We start from the raw sequence: 22,983 nt of genomic DNA, 5'->3' as shown, positions 1-22,983 counted from the left end.
CTCCAGGATCGCTGTGATCTGAATAATGAGCGACCGGTCATGAATTGGCTGTGGTGTTTCTCACGCCAGCCCCGCGACGTCGGCTCGTCCGGCCGCGCCCGGGTGTTCGTCTACTTGGCCTTGACGGTGGTCTTCTTATTGTTTTCTTACCAGCTGGTCCTGAATCATGATTCTCTGGGCTCGATCTCTCGCTGGACCGGGGGACAACGCATTGTGATTGGGGATAGTTCCAACGACCAGTCCGCCGACCCGTCTTCGCAGCAACCACCGCCTCCGAACCACTCGCAGTCGCCCAGCAGAGAGCTGGTCATTGCGGCCATGCGCTCTAGCGACCTGTCGTGGCTGGAGGAGACTCTGCCCGACTGGCACGCAAACATCTACCGCGCCGATGTGCCTCCTGGCGAGGCCAATCTGACCGTGCCGGTGAACCGAGGCAACGAGGCGATGGTGTATCTTACGTTGGTCTTTCCATTCTCAATCAGACCCTGATAATCATGGAGACTAACCGGCTTTCGTGGGGGAAAACAGATATCTGATCGATCGCTACTCGACTCTCCCCGACGTGAGTGTCTTCATGCACCACGGCCGCTATCAATGGCACAACGACAATCCGCTCTACGGTATACGCGTCCGCCTCCTCGCCCTCCTTCCAGATTCCATCCTAATCCTAACGCGCATGCAGACTCCGTCATCTCCATCAAAGACCTGCAACTGCCCTACGTCCAGAAAAACGGCTATGTGAACTTGCGCTGTGCCTGGGCCATCGGCTGCCCCTCCGAGCTGGAGCCCGCGCGCTATCTACGCGAACGACCAGACGACCACGACCACCCGACCGCCATGCTGTACCCGGACAGCTTCAAGGAGCTCTTCCCTGGCATGAAGGTGCCCGAGGTTGTCGGCACCCCCTGCTGCAGCCAGTTCGCCGTCTCGCGCAAGCAAGCGCAGAAGCACAAGCGGGAGGAGTACATTCGCCTGCGACAGTGGCTGATCGACTCGAAGCTAGATGCGGGCATCAGCGGGCGTATTTTCGAGTATTCTTGGCACAGTACGTCTCCCTTTTCTTGTAAATCCGCTTTGTGACGGAGGATTATACTTGTTCTCTTCCCTGCGTCTCTCTCTCTCTCTCTCTCTCTCTCTCTCTCTGCCGTTTTGCAAATGCTAATGATTTACTCGCAGTCCTCTTCGGCCAGGAATCACAGTTCTGCCCCGAAATCACCGAGTGCTATTGCAACACCTACGGATATTGCAACATGAGCGACGAGGATCTGATGAATCAATGGGTCTGGCGTGGCTTGATTCTTCCGCCTGGATGGCCAGAGTCCAAGGGCAACTAGGCAGCTTGGAGATACAGGCCTTGTACAGCTACGAGATAACACATAGAAACCGGGCGATGTCTGATTCCGCCCGATAATCGCATCAATCGAAATGTGCATTGCTGCCTACCATGGCATCTGGCTCGCTGCACAATTCCCTGGAATGGAATACTACACGGCATCGTGTGGATAGAAGACGGGAACGACGGTTTCATAGTTGCAGCAGATCAGTGCCTTGTATTCGCAGATATGCATTCATTATGTCATGAGGTAACGTCGTCCCGACAGCAGCGCGGCGCCTTTGTGACAGCTCGCGCTCGGGAGAACTCTCGTCTCGGCATTCCAGCTCTTGACCGCAGAGAAGCCTCGTCAGCGCCACAAGTCCTGCCGACTGGACCGTTTGCTCCCCCCAAAGCTCGAGCGCCGCTCGTCGTCATCCGCCGGCACGGCCAGGAACCCGCCAAAGCCATTGCCCACCAGCACGCTCTTGCGCGCATCGCCGCCCCAGGAGCGACTTAGTTGCGCCTCTTGGAAACTCACCGGTCGTGTCTTTGCGCCAGTGCGTCCGAGTGTGGAGCTTGGGTCGTATGGTGTGAAGTTCCATTCCAGCTCGTCCAGACCCTTGCTGTATATGTTCAATGGCTGCGACAGGCCTCCGCCCACCGATTGCGGGCCATTCTCGCCGCCGCCTAACAGTTTGGGTGGTGGGGCCAGCAGAAGCGTGTCCGGGAACTGCGCATCTCGGACGTAGAGGTCGCGCAAACCCGGTAATGCGTGTGACATGAGAGAAGAGATGAGGTAGGTGTAGTAGGAGGCTGCAGCCGGAGGCAAGCCAGGCGTTCCAGTTTCCGAGGTGATCTCGTAGTGTAGAAGGCGTAATGATTGGGACGCCAAAGGAGGGATCTGTTCGGCAGGGAATGATCGAGAAACATCTTGAACGATGGAAAGATGCCGGAGTACCGGGGACTGGGAGAGAATGTGATGTAGTGCTGACGGTAGAACACCCGTGGACTCGATGGTTAGGGACTGTAGGGCTGTCCGGTTGGAGTGAGAGGATAGCAATGCGACAAGCCCGCTTGCCGTGACATTGGGAGTATCTCGGATGGTGAGCTGTTGTAAGACAGGGAGCCGGGGGAAAGGTGTGTTGACTGCAAATGCAGAGTCATCCAGCCAAGGCAGGTCCTCCAACGTCAGATCACGAAGCCGCGGGAATGCTGCAAGCCCATTACGCAGCACGCCGGCCTCAATCTGCAGCCCCGACAACTCCAACCTCTCCAGATTCACCCAGAGTTGGGAGCCGGGGAGCCGGGCGAAGCTCCCTTCGGAGCCGTGGCGATAGCTCATGCGTCGGATATCAGGGCACCGGACCATCAATTCCTGCTTCAACGCCATACATGACGGTTCGTCACTGAACAGACCGGTGGGGAGATCGACAAAGCGAAGATGGGGAAGCACGGAGATGGTGCGAGCGATGGTGGCCTTATTCGCCTCGCGCGTCATGTAGGGCATGCGGAGTGACAGCACCATATTGGCCAGGCCTTGGGCCTCTCGAACAGAGCGCATGAAGAGCTCTAGACGGAGCTGCGGGGCGTCGATGGGATCGCCGTTGCGGTCGAAGAACGAGCGGCGCTTGCGTTTGGCGGCCAGCTTCACCTCGAGCTCGCAATAGTGGACAGGGTCGATGCGGACGTGTGCGTATCTGCAGCGAGTTAGCATCAGCACGAGCACGATTCGACCATCAGCGTCCTCAGAAGGATCCACTTACAAGAGCGCGCGTGCCTCCAGGAACCACCGCTTGGACACCTGCGCGCAGTGGGCCAAGTCGCGCATATCACAGAGCATACAGCCATCGGTCATAGACTCATCTGAGGTCTCGTAGGAGGTGTCAATGGCGTGTGGGCAGACAAATGTGAGGATGCGCGCCAGCACCGGACGGGGCAGCGTTCTCGTGGCATCGCGACCAGTGACGGCGCCGGCGACGGCGATGCGGGGCGGCGACGCGGGCTCAGTCGCTGTCCCTAAACTACGACGTGAATGGGCCCGGAGCCGGTCCAGCAGGCCCATTCTGAAGAGAGGGGGGAGGTGAAAGACCGATCAAGGCGAGAAGGAGATGGGGGAAAGTGAGATCGCGGGCTCGGTTCGATGCAGGCCCCGCTGGGGAAGCAGGGATGAAACGCCCAATCATTCAGCCGGCGCGTTGAATGATTGGTACATGACAGCAGATGCCTGGCACTCACGATACTCTCGCGGAGGTGTCCAACTGTGAAGACACCGACAGGAACGGCGCCCACTGATAGGCGCTCCGTATACTTCGCCTGGGTGGAACCTCCAGTGTTCTAGGTTCATGGATGCTGGAAACCGGCCTTGCCCATGACATCACCGTCCATACGCACACCACGGGCGGCGTGGAAGAGACGAGAAAAGGAGAGACGAGAGACGAGAGACGACTGATTGATCTGGCAGAGGATGGAATTCCGGTGACACAAAGGGATGGAATTGGCCGGGAGGAGCACAATGACCAAGGACAACGGCGGATTTGCATTCGCCAAAGCAAGAATCTTCGACTGACATCATTCCAAGTCGGGCTCCGTATAAAACTGGCCAGTTCCCTGGATGGAGTCCATTTGGCACTTGACATCCCCTTGAGCATCCCTTTCACAGCAACATGGCCGAGATGGGCATTTCTCTGGCCGGCAACCCGCTGCCCTTGCCGGCCGTCACCAACAATCCACCCGAAAACACCCTCTTCGACGAGGAATGGAAGCACCGCTCGCCATACCATATCCAGAGTCCTGACGAGTTCGGCCCAATCCAGTGGCGTGCCCGTTGCCAATGCGGCCGGGTCTCGTATGCGCTGAACCGACCACAGCCATTGAACGCCAAGTTCTGCCACTGTCGTGGATGTCAGGTCATGCACGGCGCGCCCCTTCAGTGGGCGGCCATCTTCCACAAAAGCGACCTCTCCTTTGCCCGTGGGTTTAGTGGCTTGCAGTTCTATTCGGCGAGCCAGAACTCGCAGAACTACCACACGCCGACCAAGGTGTCCTGCGAGTTCTGCCGCACCCCCATCATGGACGAAGGACGCAACGTGTGCTTGATTTTTCCGCAATTGATTGAATTCAGCGGCTCGCAGGACGAGCAACGCAAGCAGAGAGAGGTCTTTATGCCAACGTAGGTGTCGCCCTTCCGAGTCCGTGGTGAGCCATGCCACTCACAGCCGTACAGGTGTCATATCTTCTATGAGCAACGCATGCTGGACATCCCCGATGGAAAGCCAAAATGGTCCGGGATGGATCAAGACAGCGACCTTCTTGACGACTCTGGTCGCGTTATTCAACAGAAGAGCACGGATGTGACGCCGCCGCTGTAGGAGCGAACTGGACGGTGCGGTGTCGAATTTCAGCCACGAATAGGACAAATAGGGACGATGATGACTACAGATACCCATTCCCAGAGGTCCATAGATCAAACGCCGCAGACTATGGTTCCCTGTCAATCCATCACGCTCGGATTCAGTAGATCGCATTGCATTGGGATTGGGCGAAGCCCCTTCGTATCCACTCGTCGCACTAAGTCCTCTAGTGCCTACCTTGAGGGAATAGAATACATTTCCTTCGTGTTTCTCATCAAACTCGGGCTCAAGTTTCATGTTACTGGTAGAATTGGTACTTTTTCGTTTCTTTAAGGTCATGTCGCGGCCGGCCAGATCATCGGTACTTCTCCAGCAGAGGTTCAGCGGACCTTCAGGATGGTCCGGAGGATCATCCTGGTCATAACCCTCCATGAGAGTGGCATTCTCTTCCTCGCTTTCCTCGGATTCATCCTCTCTCTCTTCATCTTCATCCTCGTCCTCCGTCTCCTCTTCTTCGTCTGGATTCTGAGGGTCCAAACGGAAGAGATTTGAGATCGCGACGGAACGTAAGGAGTCCGGGCCGTATGTCAGAGCCTCTTCACAATTGAGCTCCGACCGAATGGCATTGTGAAGGATTTGCCGCAGTCGAAAGAAGTGGCTTCGGAGAAGGACTGAGGTTGCCTGTCGAGGTGACAAGTTGGCTGTCGGCAAGGCGGTCGTGCTGGCTTTAGCGAATAGCGATAGCTCATCGGGTGCTGGCATGGGAGACACGTCGCGAAAGTCATTGTAGTCGATGTCCATTTTTCTCCATCTCCGTTACCGATTTATGGGCTGGGAACGCATCAGGGGGCATGTTACTAAGGCTCTTCCTTTCTCATTAATGAAGAGCTTTGAATGGATCAGGGAGGGAGGTTGGGCAGAGGAAGAGGAAAGAAGATGACATACTTTATATATTCTTCTTTTGTTAACTTCCTGGCTCTTTGTTGGTTTTTTCCATGGTTCTCTCTGTTTGTCACTGTCAATGAGTGTCTAACAGGTATCGGAGAGGCTATTAGTTAGAACAAGTAATCAAATCTCCCCATCACCAACTAGTCGTCATACAAGCACTGAGAATACCTCCTGTGGATGACTCCCCTTGTTTCTGTTATCTTATGCCTGGAATCGCTTCACGCTTTAGAGCACTCTGGCGCTATTTGATCTCTCAGTATGGTCATCACTCTGTTATTCAACCCAATAGGACATTGATACCAAGCTTAGTATCAAGCCCCAACTTTGCCAGCAGACATGAGCGGGAAACGAGTAAGGCTGTGGATAGAGAAGACCAAATTGAAAGAGAAGAACTGGCTATCATTGGGGAAGAGGCAAAGTAAATAAAATGCCCTTTGACTTCCGAATTTACCCTTAAAAGCACTGGTTTCGGCAGCTCGGCGAGTACTTGGAAACCAGAAGGAAAAGATATCAAAACCGACCAAGAAAAGATGGGGAAAATACCGAGGGACGCAGTTATAACTAGGTGTCAAGGCGTTCTGAATAGCCGGAGCTGGTGAAATTGTAGCTTTCGGCGGATCAACATTTCTTGATATGAGTGAGATAGAGGCTGGGAATTTGATGGTATGGATTCATAGCGATAGATACAGAAGGCTAGGTAAGACTTTCCTACAGATTGGGCTGGGAGCAAAATCTGTAAAGCTTCCACCCGATGTGACTGTGCTCTTGTATACACCGGGATCAAGGATGACTAGACGCCTAGCAGCTGGGGTTGATTCCCGAGAATAGCTTTCAGGCCGATCTCACTACCACGATATATCTGGTTTAGAAAAAGAAGAAAAAGAAAAAGAAAAAGAAAATCCGTCGATGAGTTGCTACATGCAGCATCCACAAGCACACGTCGACTCAAGAGAGTCCGGACTGTCGCTCGTATCCACTGCCGTGCATTCGCCTCTCCCTTCCAGCACTCGTCCCAGGCAAGATGCACTACGACCGGACCCTGATGACATGCGTATTTCCCTTTTGCCCTGCTTTGCACGCTGATCGGTGATAATCTCACCATGGAAGCCATGTGAGATCAACGGAACACCCCCGAGTCGGAGCGGCCCCATCGGCTGCTCCGATGCTAATGCAGGAGTTCCAGCGGCACGATGTGACCCTTGGCAGCTCATCTCCTCTTTGGGAAACACGTCTGCCATTAGTCGCTGATGATCCAAGAATCTGATTCTCGAAAAGATTATGTGCGGAGAACCGCCTGCGCATGTCTTAAGGGCTCATCCCCTCCGCTCCGCAAGGGGTGTTGATCTCGACGCTGCACTTCCTACTCCGTGCTTTCGACTTTTCCGATCACCATGCGGTGGCAGTCGTGGGCCCATTTGGCCATTCTCACTAGTCCAGTCATCGCCGTCACGCAAATCACCGACGATGACATGACCTCGCTCCTCAACGCTGGCGGGGTGGATCTGGCGGATCGCTATGCGCCGCTATGGTTCTTCGGCCAGGCTCAAGACCAACCCCCTTGCTATCCCACATGGGCATTTGGAGGATCCCCCACCACTGCAGATATCTACGACGATGCCCATATGACCCCCGCCGCGCCACAATGCGAGTACCCCGACGTGGGATGCAAGTGCCGCAACCCAGGCGTGGATATCGGGAACCCGGGCCCTGCCTTCCCCGTGTACTATACCGTGCAGCGGTGCAATGATACCGAGGTGCGTGTCGTGTATAACCTCTTTTACGAGAAGGACGGGGCCACCTTTAGTGGTATCCAAACCGGTCACGACTAGTGAGTTGCGCTTCGTGCTGGGGCTGCGCCATCGAGTGTGGAAACTGACCAATTCCTAGTGACTGGGAGCGCGTGGTCATCATCCACTCGCGCGACGATAGCAATATGTGGGCACCGTCGCGCGCTCTGCTGTCCGCTCACAGCGGCTATAACAACCTCGCTTGGGGTGATATCCAGAATACTCTCACCACCGAGGAGATCAATGCTGGGGACGCCAAAGTTCCTAACGGTGTCCAGAACAATGACCACCCGAAGGTGTATGTAGCATGGTCCAAGCATCCCAACTTCGACACTCGCAACACGGGCTTCAATGATCCGCTCAGCCAGTCATTGGATGATGCTTTCCGCAGTGATGATTGGTGGTATTATGTCGATACGCAATACTACGTGGGTGATCTTCTGCTGCAATTTCCCATCACTCCTACTGGACTCGAGGCTAACCAGAATACTAGATCCGATCAGATAACAGCACCGATGCTGGGAAGGCTCTTGGCTCGGCCGACTGGGGTTCTGCGACCAGCAATCCCCCGAAAGTGCAAGCAAGCGTGTGCGATGCCTCGTAGATCGAGTGCATAGGAAGATTCCAAGTAAAGCCAAGGGCGACGATTGGGTCTACTCCGAGTAGATCCAACCGTAGGATCCATCGCAAGCCCAATCACATACATGTATAGGTGACTATTGATTAGTGAACTATAACTATGTACAAGAAGTTAGTTAAATCTACAGTCGCAACCTTGGAATGACATCAGACCTCCACACCCAATCAAAACCCTCTTATTCTCCCCGCTTCACTCGACTCCGTCTTCACATCGCCAACCACCCACTCCCACATCATGTCGTGGTTCCAGAAGAACTTCACACTGCCCGCGCGCAGCCGCGGCTCCTACCTGATCACCGACCAGGTCCTCTCCGAGTTGCCGGAGATCCGCGACTACAAGGTTGGCATGCTGAACCTGTTTGTGCAGCACACCAGCTGCGCGCTCTCGCTAAATGAGAACTGGGACGACGATGTTCGCGCGGATATGAGCGATGCGCTTGATCGCATTGCACCAGCTGATCGCAAGGGCAATCTGTATCGCCATTCGGCGGAGGGAGAAGATGATATGCCGGTATGGGTTTTGTTGTTGTTGTTGTTTTTTTTTCTCTCCTCTGTTCCTACAAATTGATTACAGAGCTGTGGTGCTAATCTATGCCCTTCTGGTCAGGCTCATATCAAGTCGGCCCTTGTCGGTGCGTCGGTGAATATCCCCATCTCCAACGGTCGTCTGGCGACCGGCACCTGGCAGGGCATTTGGTATCTGGAGTTCCGCACCAGCCGCCACTCGCGCAAGGTGGTCGCGACGATCCAGGGCCAGAAGGCGTGAGTTCATGATGGAACATGTGAACATCTATAATGAAGAGATGGTTTGGAGGGGCTATGATCTCTCATGGCTAAAGGGTACGATTAACCATCGGTCCCGAGAACACTGCAGTGTTGTCACCAGCCGATAGGAAGCGACAGTCACAATGGCATGGAATAGTGCCAATCCATGTAGATAGTCATAGCCATAAGACATCAAAGGCCTTAGTGGGCAATATAGCTTCCTAGGCCACATCATGGGTCATGCGAACGGCAGATCCATTGATCGATATTTCTGTACACGGCCTCGGGCCCAAAAGAAAAGTGAATACTGTAACACACACGCATGGGAATGATCAACGCCAACAAAAGGAATCTGATGCTAGTCGTCTACCGCTGCTCCAAGCCGCCCTCGGTCACGCGCTGGGCCTCATTCACCTCGGCCGCGTCGCCGGTGGGCTTGAGGGGATAGCTAGTGGCAGGCAGAGACTCAAGGTAGGCGCGGTTCTTTTCGTGGGCCTGTTGGAAGACTGATGAGTGGTGAACCGGGTGGGTCTCTCAGGGAAACAACATACAAAGGGGAGTCCGCAGTATCCGCAGGTCGCAATCTCGGGCTTGTCGGTGTTGATGAAGATCTTGGGGTGGCCAAGAGGGCCGCCGCCACCATCGCAGCTGACAACCTTGGATTTTGACCACCGCACGGGCTGTTTGTGAATGAGCTCAATGGCGGCCATGGGACGCGGCTAATGGAGTCGGGCGGTTAGTCCATTCTCTCTCGTTCTCAATTTACTACCCTGGGCCAATGACCCAAGGAAGATGAGTGCCTAAGCACAATCCGCTCACCTGAGTCTCCATGAGAGTCTGCTCGAAACGAGGGCCAACCATCGCCTCCGATCGGGGCTGTTGGCTCGCCGCCCAGGTGTTAGCTCGGTTCGGGGCTTGCAGGTTGCGGATGCCCTCAGCCTTGACAGGGTCCTCCTGCATAGCGCCATCCCAGCGACCAAATGAGTCAGTAGGAACAGCATTGGTCTCAGAAACATTGGGCTGCTTGACTGGCGGGGTCGGGTCATTGGCCTGCATGCGGTTCTCCGAGAGACGAGGCACGGTCGAGGAATAGGTGCGGGCGACATAGCTCGGGCGGACCAAGGCCCGGGTCATGATTCGGCGGCTGCAGGACATCATGCTGGGCAAATTGAGTCCTGGAGAGGATGAGCGTGGAGGACACTGACGGGCAGGGAGGAGTTGCAGGACTGAATAATCGGCGAGGTGTGGTTTGGTGGTCACCCACCGCCTGCCCAATATGTCGTTGCGCCTGGGAGCTTCCTTTTTTTCTGCCGCCACATTTTCTGCGCTCTGCGAGTTCACCTTGTGAAACTGCGACACCGCGACACTGCACACGGCCGGTGTCAGCACATTCATCATGGTGGCCTCACCAGGTACGGCTGCTAAGCCAGAGAAGACCATGTCATCCCGTCTGCTCACTATGAAGGTACATCGGACCACCCGCCCAGAATCCCAGCAAAGCTAACCGGCTTGCTACAGTTCATGCAGCGCGCTGCGGCATCAGCAGTTGCAAAAGAAACCCCGACCCCCGGGTCTGATGATGATGCTATACACACTCCCAAGCGCCGTCGTGTCTCTACCGAAACTGGAAGTCCTGGAACCCCACAATCAGATCTGGATGCCATCTCCGCCGCTCTTGCCGCGGAAGAAGAGAAACGCCGGGAGGCAGTTGCGCGACAGGCTGCCGAGGCTGGCGAGACTCAATGGGTGCTGGATGTTCCAACGGCAGCTGAGCATCCCCCACAACCTCTTGTGGTAGCAGCTGACTCGCTTGATGCGGAGGATGATGTGCCCCAGGGTGGTCGTCGGTCTTACGGTAACTTCAAGCGCAAACAGAAGACAGTTAGTTGGTTTCCTACAGAAGATTTGGATTGTACACTAATTCCATTCAGACCGAAGCGGTGGAGTTTGCTGATCCTGAACAAGTCAAGTCCAAATCGGAGAAGAAAAAGGTCAAGCTGTCGGAGCTGACGAGTATCTCCGGTGCGGGAGGGGGCTCGCGTCACTCTATGGGAGCCCCGTCGTCTGCTAAGAAAAAGAAGCGCAAGAGCACTTAGACCAGCGGCGGACTGGTCTGGGTTTCAGTTTCATGATTGGCAGATACCCATTGGATCGGGCACTGGCGTTTCATTGGCGAGCATATTGCGTGGCGTTCAGGGACTCAAAACTGCAATTTTCCATACATCGTGACGAAATGAAGGAATTCAACATTAATGCGCTCTCCGCGACGCAGACGACGGGTATGAATGGCATTGATCAACGGCTCGGCAACGCAAGAAGTCCCTCCACGAGCAGATGGGATAGTACAATAGAAAAAAAAAAAAGTAGGTGTCAAAAGCGTAGCACTCCATCCTTTCTACAGACGCGCCTTCTCCTCCCGCTTCTTGCGCTCCCACCCTTTCTGCGTCGCCAAGTTCACCACCAGATTCCACGCTGCGATACCGAAGCCCACCGGCGGCGCGACCAGCAGCGCCCACGCCCACCAGCGGGGACTTGACGCGGCAATGCTTACCATGGCACCCTTCACTGCGCGCTCCAGCTCCGCCTGATCGGAATCGTTCCACACCACAACTCCCCGCGCCGTCGTTGTCCCACGGAACTCCGCCTGAGCCGCCTTCATGCGCACATCACCTTGGCTGCGCACTCGGTTCTCGGCGTCCTCGGCAGTGAGATGCGCATCGCGGGCACGCAGGCGCCCCATCTGCACCGCGGGATCGTGGACGCCGACGACAATCACCGTGCCGCAAATGAGGTCCATGCCGCTTTCGAACAAGAGCGGGACATCCAGAACCACCGCCCATTGGCCGCGGACATAGTAGTAGACCAGTGCCTTGTAGACTTCCCACCGTACTGCCGGGTGAATGATTCCATTCAGCACTTGGCGGTCGCGTTTGCGCTCTTCCGTGTCACCGAAGACGCGCCGGCCGAGCGCGGGTCTGTTGAGCGGTTTCCCCCGTGGAGTGGTGGAGGCATTGTCCAGAAGCAGGTCGGGTGTGCTGGGGCCAAAGTAGTTCACAATCGCTTTGTAGCCTGCGGTGCCGGGTTCGACGACCTTGCGGGCGATGATGTCGGCATCGATGATGGGGAGGGAGTAGGGCGCGGAGGAGAGGATGGAGGAGACGGTGGATTTGCCGGTGGCGATCGATCCCGTGAGCCCAATGATGAGCATCGTGGCGAGACTCGGAGACCGATGATGAAGTGGGCGCCCGGAATGAAGAGAGCAGGAGAAATCATTCCAGATCCAACGCGAATGCGGGGAGCTCCACTCGGCCTCGGCTCCTCGGATGATGCCACACTATACGCAGGTCGGGATAGGGTTGATTGCTAGCGCGATACTTCTGCTTTGGCTGTTGATTTGGTAGTTATTATATATAATCTTTAATATCTAATGTTTAATGGAGATTTCCATGCTTGGAAATATATATTTTGCTGGGGGCAATAGAATACGCATAATATGTAACCTGGAGACTAAACTACATTTAGCTGTAATATAAAATTGGCAGAACAGTAGTCATAAACAAGGCATGGAAGTATCACGCTAGCAATCACCCCTATACCGACCTGCGTACGTCTTGCGCTTATAGGAATCAGATGGTAATCTGCACCCTGATCAGATGGATAGTGCCAAAAGCCATTGCTATGGGGACGATCATATAGAGGATTTGAGAGAATCAAATTATCCAACAGCCTTGGAGGACTCAGCTCATCCCACCCTACACGACTGGCTTCTCCCTGAAATCCACCGTGGACCCAGGCCCTTTTCTCTCCATGGGGATGATTCGGCTCAATGAGCCGGGCATTCGGGAACACTACGCATCAAAACGCACAAAGTCTCGCTGACGACAAGGTTATCGCAGTTCCCCTGGTGAATCTGCGGATTCCATGCGTAAAGATTCCCAACCCCACCCATATCGGGGAGTGATTGGCTGATTCGGTCGCAGTTATCGCCAGCTTGGACGACGTAGTGGGCCACGCCTGGGATGCGTCCATTAGCATCTCGCAACGAAGTGCCAGTCCTTACAATTACTCACAAGTAGATGCCGCGGCCCTATTGCTCGGCATCTGGGCGCTGGCAAAGCCGGCTAGCGACGGGAGAGCCGCGTAAATAGCGAGGAGATTGCATGTCAGATAGGGAGTCATTATGGTTGGATGGTGATGTTGGATGTTCCGAGATTCTGATTGAGAAAACCAGTGGTGATTGATCACGACCGTGGAAGAGAGATCTCTTGCTCATATTTATATCTGGGGCGTTGCGAGCAATATGATCACGGATTTCCATTCATACTAGATCCATCGCATGGAGTGTTACCTGGCCGAAAGGTTGGTGTTTCTACTTGCTCCTATTCGCTCCGAGTATATCCGATTCAAGTCGATTCTGGGGGATCGTTACATTGCCTCGACCGTCCGCCAGACGAGGAGAGAAAGGAGCAACTGCTCATCAGAGCACATCGGTGCGATGCCGCATGTCCTTTTCCAGACGTGCTGGAGCCGCTCGAACTGCGGAGATCTGCAGGTTGCAACGAGGTGAAAACCCCGGGGACCAATGGTGTGCTTTCCGGGAAACAGTCGTGCAACCGGTTTAATCACGGCGTGTTCGGGGGAGAATGCTCACGGGCAGCGTCAAGCATTGTCACCTCCGTCATAATCATCCTCGTCCTTCATCGGGGATATCTGAGTGGTGCTGAAAGAATGAGCCTGCGAATCAGCGCAGGAATCATTGATAGATATCGACATGGTATTGGGGAATGTCTCCCACTATATACTCCTATACCGGTACAGGTGAGGTCTGCGTGAGCTATGCTAGATACTCCCGCTGGTTCCTCGTTCATATGGCCCTGGATCGCGCTGGTGTTTTGAATTGGAAGATGATGCCGCTTCGGGGTCGCAGCATCATGCCTCTGTGTCTCGCGAAACAGGGCATCGTGAAGAACTCCACTCCTTGGGTCAGTTTTTCTTGGGGTCTGGCGTCTGTGCAGCCATCAGACTATCTGAGCTTGCATGTGTCGCACAGCCATCATCGTTGGTTCTCATGATTCAGGCAGCCCGTAAGCCGGGTTCTGTGCCTGGCCCTTCCATCCAACGTACGGCCATCCCTTCGGCAGTGACGAGAAAGGCGGGAGCACATAACGGTCTTCGCAGCTATCATCGCTGGGACAGTTCAAGTCGCACAGCCCAAAAACGTTGCAATAGCAATCCTGTGCAGTCGGGCAATAGACTGGTCCTTCTCCGAAAATCACTATACAGCAAACAACATCAGTCCCAGGCGACCAGGTTGGTGAGTCAAAGGGAGGAGGGGTGCTTACTGTGCCATGAATACTCCATGATTCGCCCACTCAGGTCGTCGCTCAGCGGGGTCTCGGCAAGCCACGTCCGGAATCGCTCGTAGTCGCCTTTGGGCCGCTCCAGGATCTTGTCCCGAGTAACGCCGAACTGGGCGCAGCATGAGACGCCGACTTCATCTGGGACAGGCGTGCCAGGGAACAGATCCATGAAGCCAGTCTTGAAATATTCACCCGCATGCACGTCGTCACGGTGTGTATCTGTCAAGGGGCGGATCTCGGAGGGGCAACCAAGCGTCCAGACACAGCGGAGATTCACATATCCTTGTTTCTGTAGGTACGGTACCTGGAAGTTGCGCAGCATGGCAACGCCATCGTAGTATGGGTCATCGTTGTGCCATTGGAAGCGCTGTGAGTGGATGAAGAGCATGATCTCTGGTAGATTCTCGTAGTGGTCGATAATGTATCTGCAATACACGTCAGCTCGAAATCACTCCCAGTCTGTCCTGTTGGTTGATTTTTGCAATTCGTCTCCACTCACGTCAAATACACCATGGATTCGCGGCCCTTGTTGCGCGACACCGTCAATGGCGCGCTCTTGTCATCCACAACGTAGATATTTCGCGCCCATTCGGGAAAGTATTCGGCCAGCCAGGAGGTATCGTCACTCTTCATGCTGGCAACGACCAGGTCCTTGCGCCGCTGGACTGCAGGACGAGCCAGCTCGTCGATGTCCGTCAGCTTGAGCTGGGTCGAGGATCGGGGTCGCTGCGCATAGCTGGGCTTGTCGCTATTGGCTGCGATATTGGTGGGCTCGGGGCCCGCGAAGAAGAGGAAGTACAGCGCGAGCACGATGGCAATCGTCAACAAGATGGCCTTGATGCGATTGCGGCGGCGAGGACTCTGCGGTCCGCTCGGGGCGAACAACATCGTGTGGGTCGAAGATGCGACAGGCGCTAGCGTGGGAGGGTTCGAGCATCAGTCAACACGTTGGGTCGAGGGAAGTCTAGAGGCACATAGTGCAAGGGTTGAAACTGGACACAGCGCCGTGGGAGGACGGGCGCGTGCGAATAGTAGGCGGGTTGGCGGCTCGCAACCTCGATGGAGTAAGGAGGGAGAGAACAGCAATTGCAGGACGGCGAAATTGGAGATGGGATCTCTGAAGATGCAAGGGCAACGTGTCGGGGTCCAGCGATCCGCCACAGCGCTCCAGCCACATTCGGCCGATCAGCGCCGAGTCCCAATGCGGCCTGCGCGGTCTTGGATCTATAGATGGTTCACTCATCACCAACCATCCATCATGCAGTAATCCCCGTCAAATTCAAATAATCGGGGTTGCCAAAATATTCAATTTGATGCAGTTTTGAATTTAGGGGGGGGGGGGGGGGGTTTTTGGCATAAGTTAGTATTATAGAATATGCATTAATATCGCGTTCTTTGAATCCTGGGGGTCTCAAGGAATTTTTGCCGCAGGTATATTAGGCAGAATCCCAATACCCTTTCTCAACAGCCACTTCTACTCGTGTAGCTACGTATGTGTATATATATATATATATATGTTCGAGGGATTTTGCCAGTCTAGGTGCCCTTGACTGTTACGGAGCGGAGTCAGGTGACTCCAGAATAACATCATTACATAGCCGTCCTTATATCTTAGTCAATTACACATCTTGATCACATCTTATATCGTACCAACTGGTAGCATGTCTCCGTTCGCCAGGGTTCTCTGGGTTTAAATTTTTTTTACGTCCTTGATCCGATTGAATGACTGCGAGTCTTCGAGTCCTTTAATCCTCTGCACGCGCCGTCAATGCGCTCTGCTGGCTTCCAGCAGCCGCGTATAGTATCGCCGTCACTTGACGTTAATATTCCGCTCTAAGCCTAAGTATCTACGCACTTCGCTGGTTTCCAGTGTGTGCTTATCTTTGAATCCTCACTATTAAGTTTCGATAGCTACGCTTTTTATATCTTTTCTCTTGCCCTGTCTCTTTCTTACATCGTGTATGCGTTATATATGTGTGTGTGCGGGGTTTGGCTAAACCCTACTTATATTAACCCACATACACTATATGCCTATATTGTATAATCGTGATAGAGATATCACGAATGCTATATGTTTAGCTTATTAGCTACGCCTTTATTACTCTGATATATAGAATCTTTAGCCTGATATTACTGCTAAGCTCTAAATATATATTGATTATATTATCTTTTACTTTAATATTTCTTATTTTTTATAAGAATATCTATATCTACTGGACTAGGCGATTGATTGATTACAGTTATATTACGCTATTTATGATTTTAATTATGCCTATATATATATATAATCTGGTAGTAAGCGACGCCTTAATCTATGCTTTAGCTCTCTGAAGTATTACTTATAGTAATCTCTGTTGCTGTATTTAATAATCTAAATCTGTATAATCTACGCCCTTTCTTAAACCTATATAAGTTAGTGTAGGGAAATTGCCTATATATATAATCTATATTTATCCTATAAATATTAAAATAAAACCTGTTTATCTAGTATTAAGAAACTGTGTTACCTTTAGACTCTTCTGATTTGTTACTTATATAGCTAGTAAATTAACTAGCTATATATGATTTGCTAGAACCTATTATAGACCCCCTAAATGTATTTAATGGTGGTAAAGAGCTAGTAGAGATCTATGATATAATATATATTTTAGTATAGAATATATAGGTACTATAGATATAGATATAGACTCTAATAATATAGTAGTTAGTTTTTAGCCTATTTAGTCCTTTAGGACTATTTAGCCCTGTTAGCTCTGTAGGAAATAATAGTAACCTTGGACTTAATATAGGTAGATCCCTTTGATAGAAAACTGAGGAGATTAGTTACTTTATATCTAACCCTAATTTAGATATCTATATTAAGACTGTTAAGGGTATTTCTTATTACCTAAATATTTATGCTTTTTTTAGTGTTTTATATATCTAAATCCTATTTAAAACTGAGGATATTATTTATATAAATCTCTTAGGATACTTATATAATGAAGCTTTTTATTAGTGGGTGATAGAACTTTTAGATAAGAAGTAAGTAGATCTAAATATAATGTCTTTTAATACTAGATAGTTTATATAACTGAAGAGATATTTTAAGACTTAAGCTGTTACTATATAAGCTAATATAATAAATGCCTTTTATAGCTGGTAAGATATTATAGTATACTGTTTAGTTGTGGAATAGGCATAGAATATATTCTATAACTTATAGGTAGCTAAGCTAGGTAGAGGCTCTTTTATTAGTGTTATTATATAGCTTAGGGTAGTATAGCTCTATTTTAATCTCTAACTCTAATATAATATTAAAGAATTTATATTTATAACTACCCTGTCTATATTTATTAAAAAGCTAGATAGCTACTATTAGTAATAAGTATTAATATTAGACTTTTAAAGATCGCGTTAATATTAGTTATTTATATATATATAGTAGTATATAACCCCTATTTAACCCTAATTTTAGTAGAACTATAGATACTAAGCTAACTATAATTAGTATAAGCTATAGTAGAATTGGTTTTAGAATAGATATTTTTATTGGTTTAATACTTAGATATCTCCTATATAATAGCTTTAATTACCCCTTTTATAGTTTAGTTATAGCTATTAGTAGTAGTAGTGTTAGCTATATACTATATAGTAGTAATACTAGTATTAGTATTAATAGTATTAATTTCCCTATATTTAATAGAATTAGCTATATCAGTAGACCATATCTAATAGCTAAGTATAGAATTAATAGAACTAGAACTATACTAATAATTAATACACTAATTAGTAGGGTTAATACTTATTTACTAACTGCCTATAGATATAGGATATACACTATATATAGGTAGGTAATTATTAGCCTTATTTCTATAGATATAAATATTGTTAAACTATATATTATTTTAACCCTAATAAAGCACTTTAAGACATTACTTTTATTAATACTCTGTTAATAGTAGATATTAATTATACTAATAATAGTATAATAAGTAATAATGCCTTTTATATAGACCCTATTAGCCTTAATAACTTTAATAAACTAGATATAGTATATATTAAAGCCTTTAAAGAGGAAGATATAGATACCTTATTATATAATTAAATAGAGGTCTTTAATAATATTATCTATATATAATATAGTGAGTCTTTTATATTAAATAATAAACTACACTAATATCTAAAGGACTATAAGCATTTAACTACTGCTGTAAATAATAAGGTTTTAGTATACTTTAGCTCTATAGATATAGATAATATAGATATAACCTTAAAAGATCTACTTATTATTGAATCTAACTAAAAATATTAGTGCGCCTAGGTAAGGCCTATAAAATATAGAGATATATATCTGCTATTATTAGTATATAGTTATAATCTAAGGTTATAGTTATCTGCCTAGACTTTAGTTATTTAATAATATTAATTAATACAAAATTTATAGATTTATTATATATAGAATAGTATAAGCTTGACTAATCTATCTTAGTGAAAGGAATTAGTTTATACTATATATCCTTAAAGTATATTGTTATTAATTTATACTTCTAAGGTTAAGATAATATTATAAAAGTCCCTATTAAAGTATATATTATAGATAATTTAAAGGTTAACCTTTTACTTAGTATAGATATTATAGCTTATAAAGGTTTCTACTTTGATTTTAAGCTATATACTACTTAAATTATATTATATATAGGTTTTAAATTCCCTATTATAATATATATAAAACCTTATTATTTATAATCTCGCCCTATCTATATAGATATTTATATTATTATATCTCTGTGATTATATATTTAGGTACTAATTTATATTAATACTATATTTTTTATAGATTAGGATTTTATCTTTAAGGGGTAGTACCCTATAGTGTTTATATATTTATATCTTATTAATACTAATTTTATCTAGGTCTAAGCTGAAAATAACTTATCTAATCTATATATTATTAATAAGTATATATATATAGGCACCCTTTATAAAGTGGATTTTCTGTAGATATACTAAGTATCACTTAATATAGCTAATTTAGCTAAAGCTATATTATATATAGATAGAGATAGTCCTACTAAATAGGATCACTATCTATAGTACCCTTAATATTATTATAAAGCTTACTAATATTGTTAATATTTATAATATATAGGGCACTTTTAGAACTATTAATATCCTACTAGATTAATAAATAACTATCTTAATAATTAATAGATAGGAGTTAAAGCAGTAGAAAGTAAAGATATATCTATTTAGCCTATATAATTATACTGTTATTAATAAAATATTTAATAGCCTATATAAATAAAGAAAGATATTATTTATAGAGAACTTCTATCTATTAATATATTTAGTCTTTATAGTATAGTATATAGTAAATAGTATAAGGAAAGGCTATATTATTATAGATATCTATAGACTTAATAAGCTTATAGTGTATAACTTTTACTTAATCCTAATCCTTAATAATATCTTTAATATAGTATAAAGGAAAGGTTTTATTATAATTATAGATATAGTAAAGTTCTTTTATTAGTGGTATTTATACTCTAATTACTATTAATAGATAGTAGTTATAATATATTAAAGGTAGGAAATCTTTTATATTACTATTATAGGCTTTTATAATAGTATTATTTATATATAATATTAAATAGATCTAATCTTAAAGGACTTTATCTAATAGTGCTATATATATTTAGATAATATCTTTATAGTAAATAATACTTTTAAAGAGTATATTTATTACCTATATCTACTCCCTAACAAAAAGCATTTGTGCTGAGGCCGCTGGTTCTGGCATCAAAGGAGGCTATTTCTGGCCTCCTTAGCATAATCTTTCTGTATATATACTCTTACCCTAGAGCTATGTACTGCTTAACTGCCCCTTTTATAATGCACACTATTATATTCTTATTTAGCTATATTAGTGCCTAGGTGTGTGGCTTCCCTTCTTCTGCGTCTATATCCCACTTATACTTTCTATTAACTTTTACCCCCCTCTAGAGATCTGCTCTCTAAGCGCTATTATGACCCTTTATATAGTGAGGTTACTAAAAATAGTATACTCTATTGGATACTTATTAGTTACTGGGGTAATAGGGGTTTTATAGCTATAAAGCTGTTAATAGTCCCTCTCTTTTTACTTTTTTATCTAGCCCTTCTCTTTTTTAGTGTTTATCTTTTACTAGTCCCTCCTTTAATCTATACTTTATAGTTGTTTATCTTTTCTATTTAACTATCTATCTATTTAGAGTGCCTTTATATATTACTTTTTATTTTTTTAGAGGTAATATAAGTAATATTATAGATCTATTTTTAGAGATTGATAGTGATATTTTAGGGGTATCTTTTTAGTCTGACTTTAATACTACTAATAACTTTAATTCTAGGGATATTTTAACTTTAACTAGGCTAATTAATCTAGAATTTAGCTATTTATCTGATAACTATAGTAGATTGTTAATTTATTTAAAATAACCTATATACTACCTAATAGATACTAGTGTTTTACTTAATTTTAGTGATAACCTTAAGAATAATATAGATAAGGACCTTATAGATATACTACTTAATTATAGATGCTTTAACTAAACTAAGGTTTAGGGTTAATAAATAGAAAAGTGCTAGTATAAATAAGTAATAATTTAGACCTATATAATAAAGGTAGTTACTGATATATAGTATAGATACTATAGAGTGAAGGTTACTTAGCTTAGTATACTTTTAAAATAGGATAATCTAGAGGAGGTATTATATAAGGTTACTCTTAATAATATATATTAATTTTTTAACTACTGTATAAAGCTAAAATATAGTAAAGGTAGTTAATATTTTAAAAAAATATTAAAAACTAGCACTCTAAAAGCTAACTAGAAAAGATTTTAGGATTACTATTAGAGAATTATATAGACTAAGATTATCTCTAAAGATAGTAAAGAGATTAATACTGTAAATTATTTACTATAAACTAATATTTAAGAGCTAACTGTTTTTAGGGTATCTAGAAACTTATTGATAAATTTAATTTTAATTAATAAGAGTAAGGTAAAAAGCTAGTATATATCTAAGACTTAACTGAATTGAATAAGATAATCCTCTAAACTTAGGAGAGGTGATTTTATTTTAGATATAAATAGATCTAGCTCTATCTTTTTAATATACTAGGTATTTTTACTATAAACTAGCTATATATTCTTCTTTTATTATAATTTAAATATCTATATTTCTCTATATAATATAATCTAGATAGAGGACCTTCTATACTATTAGTGGAGATTAAGTTAGAGTATATAAAGAAATTCTTTAGAACTTTATAAGTGTATATATTATATATTAAAACTAGATAATAAAGATCTTAATATTATTATTTATTTTTAGTAATAATTTTCTTTTTCCTAAAATTATTAATAATTTATCACTTGTTTTTAGCTTTTATATATTTATCTTTAGTATACTTTTTTAGCTTTAAACCTTTAAAATCTCTGTGCTTTTATCTATAAAGTGTCTTTAAAAGTTATTTATTAAAAATGGTCAATAATAGATAGAACTACCTTTAAAATATAAAGTTGAAAACTATTATATATTTTGTAAGATAGAGGTAGTTAATAGCTATATAGTTCTTTAATAGAACTAGCTGATAACTAAGAGTGCTATATCTAGATATCTAAGAAATCTAGGGGAGATCTATAGCTTTTTTTAGTTAATATTTACTTATTGTTTTTACTATAGAGGAGGAAAGATATTAAATAAAAATAGTGTAGTTAGTAAAGTATAGTAAAATCTAATTATAAAATATACTGATATTTACACTTTTTTAAATTATTATCTTTTATGCTATATTGATATAGATATATAGAGTATTATAAATAACTATAAATCTAATAAGTCTCTGATATATATAATTACTTATATAAGTAGATAGATTAATAAGAGATATTTTTAATATCTTACTTTAAAATAGTAAATATCCTTTTATAAATATCTAGAATATCTTAAAGCCTAGTAATGAATAAAGAAGTAAATTAAAGAGTATAAATATAATCCTAGTATAGCTATATAATTGTGATTAGAGAAATTAATATATAAAACCTTTAATATATTTAGTTAGTTAAAAAGAGCACTAAGATAAAAGGTCTACTATAAATTTAACTATAAATAGGCTATAATAGATATTAAGTAATAGCTTTTAAAAACTACTATTAATAATAAAGAGGTAAAAAAGGTGCTTTAAGTAGGAGATTAGATACTACTAAAGTAGATTAATCTTTTTAAGAATTTATTTATATAGCCTACCTTTTAATCCCTAGAGGTGGAGTGGTAAAGAAGAAATATTACTATAGCTATAATCTTTTAATACTATTGCTTTTTTAAAGATAGCCTATTATATAGATAATATAAATAAGTAGCACTAAGTAATAGGTTTAATAAAGAATAGACTGATATAGTACTAGAGCTAACTAAGAAAAGATATAGTTTTTTAGAGCCTTTATAGAAAGGTATTTTTTTTAAAAAAGCTAGAGATTATATTAGGAAGGCTAAAAAGCCTTAGTAGTGTTTTTAATATTATAGTAATACTAGACTTTCTATTTATTATAAAATATAGAAATATAGTAAGTATAAATTAACCTTATGACACTTTTAAGAAAAGTATTTAGAGGATTAAAAGTATTATATATATAATAAAGACCTATTTTATAAGATATATTTTTGTAAATATATAGAAGAAATTTATTGTTTTAGTATTTAATAGAATTATTATATTAAAGAAGATATAGGGTTAGATATTGACACTAATTAATTAAGATATTTATAGGGTTTATCTAAAATTAAAGGAATTT

At 45.1% G+C, this 22,983-nt stretch overlaps 10 protein-coding genes across 10 annotated transcripts; 5 read left to right on the top strand and 5 right to left on the bottom strand.

Annotated features, from left to right (window-relative positions):
* Positions 1-39: 39 nt before the first annotated feature.
* On the top strand, positions 40-1,334 carry N7459_002435 (DUF3431 domain-containing protein; the record flags this gene model as incomplete). The annotated part of the gene is made up of 4 exons (XM_056941620.1): positions 40-458; positions 529-620; positions 683-1,045; positions 1,177-1,334. 4 exons carry the CDS (start codon positions 40-42, stop codon positions 1,332-1,334), a joined length of 1,032 nt encoding a protein of 343 aa, XP_056801503.1.
* Positions 1,335-1,682: 348 nt separating this feature from the next.
* Positions 1,683-3,377, bottom strand: N7459_002434 (F-box domain protein; the record flags this gene model as incomplete). The annotated part of the gene is made up of 2 exons (XM_056941619.1): positions 1,683-3,012; positions 3,079-3,377. The coding sequence occupies 2 exons, from the start codon at positions 3,375-3,377 to the stop codon at positions 1,683-1,685; spliced, it is 1,629 nt and encodes a 542-aa protein (XP_056801502.1).
* Positions 3,378-3,978: 601 nt separating this feature from the next.
* Positions 3,979-4,683, top strand: N7459_002433 (GFA family protein; the record flags this gene model as incomplete). The annotated part of the gene is made up of 2 exons (XM_056941618.1): positions 3,979-4,484; positions 4,539-4,683. 2 exons carry the CDS (start codon positions 3,979-3,981, stop codon positions 4,681-4,683), a joined length of 651 nt encoding a protein of 216 aa, XP_056801501.1.
* A 2,321-nt stretch (positions 4,684-7,004) lies between these two features.
* N7459_002432 (uncharacterized protein) lies at positions 7,005-8,004 on the top strand (the record flags this gene model as incomplete). The annotated part of the gene is made up of 3 exons (XM_056941617.1): positions 7,005-7,441; positions 7,501-7,828; positions 7,894-8,004. 3 exons carry the CDS (start codon positions 7,005-7,007, stop codon positions 8,002-8,004), a joined length of 876 nt encoding a protein of 291 aa, XP_056801500.1.
* Positions 8,005-8,274: 270 nt separating this feature from the next.
* On the top strand, positions 8,275-8,805 carry N7459_002431 (YjbQ family protein; the record flags this gene model as incomplete). The annotated part of the gene is made up of 2 exons (XM_056941616.1): positions 8,275-8,550; positions 8,647-8,805. The coding sequence occupies 2 exons, from the start codon at positions 8,275-8,277 to the stop codon at positions 8,803-8,805; spliced, it is 435 nt and encodes a 144-aa protein (XP_056801499.1).
* A 365-nt stretch (positions 8,806-9,170) lies between these two features.
* On the bottom strand, positions 9,171-9,962 carry N7459_002430 (zinc-finger domain-containing protein; the record flags this gene model as incomplete). The annotated part of the gene is made up of 3 exons (XM_056941615.1): positions 9,171-9,299; positions 9,356-9,523; positions 9,624-9,962. The coding sequence occupies 3 exons, from the start codon at positions 9,960-9,962 to the stop codon at positions 9,171-9,173; spliced, it is 636 nt and encodes a 211-aa protein (XP_056801498.1).
* A 238-nt stretch (positions 9,963-10,200) lies between these two features.
* On the top strand, positions 10,201-10,900 carry N7459_002429 (uncharacterized protein; the record flags this gene model as incomplete). Its single annotated transcript, XM_056941614.1, has 3 exons — positions 10,201-10,269; positions 10,323-10,685; positions 10,736-10,900. 3 exons carry the CDS (start codon positions 10,201-10,203, stop codon positions 10,898-10,900), a joined length of 597 nt encoding a protein of 198 aa, XP_056801497.1.
* A 299-nt stretch (positions 10,901-11,199) lies between these two features.
* Positions 11,200-12,012, bottom strand: N7459_002428 (putative dephospho-CoA kinase; the record flags this gene model as incomplete). Its single annotated transcript, XM_056941613.1, has 1 exon — positions 11,200-12,012. One exon carries the CDS (start codon positions 12,010-12,012, stop codon positions 11,200-11,202), a length of 813 nt encoding a protein of 270 aa, XP_056801496.1.
* A 615-nt stretch (positions 12,013-12,627) lies between these two features.
* On the bottom strand, positions 12,628-12,983 carry N7459_002427 (LysM peptidoglycan-binding domain-containing protein; the record flags this gene model as incomplete). Its single annotated transcript, XM_056941612.1, has 2 exons — positions 12,628-12,818; positions 12,875-12,983. 2 exons carry the CDS (start codon positions 12,981-12,983, stop codon positions 12,628-12,630), a joined length of 300 nt encoding a protein of 99 aa, XP_056801495.1.
* An 887-nt stretch (positions 12,984-13,870) lies between these two features.
* On the bottom strand, positions 13,871-15,052 carry N7459_002426 (DUF3431 domain-containing protein; the record flags this gene model as incomplete). Its single annotated transcript, XM_056941611.1, has 3 exons — positions 13,871-14,079; positions 14,147-14,589; positions 14,664-15,052. The coding sequence occupies 3 exons, from the start codon at positions 15,050-15,052 to the stop codon at positions 13,871-13,873; spliced, it is 1,041 nt and encodes a 346-aa protein (XP_056801494.1).
* Positions 15,053-22,983: the final 7,931 nt, after the last annotated feature.

This window comes from Penicillium hispanicum (assembly GCF_028827665.1).
Source record: "Penicillium hispanicum strain IBT 35686 chromosome Unknown utg000003l_segment0_segment0, whole genome shotgun sequence".
NCBI classification, from domain to species: domain Eukaryota; kingdom Fungi; phylum Ascomycota; class Eurotiomycetes; order Eurotiales; family Aspergillaceae; genus Penicillium; species Penicillium hispanicum.
Note: the sequence above shows the minus strand (reverse complement) of the source record. Positions and strands in the feature narration are given on the sequence as shown.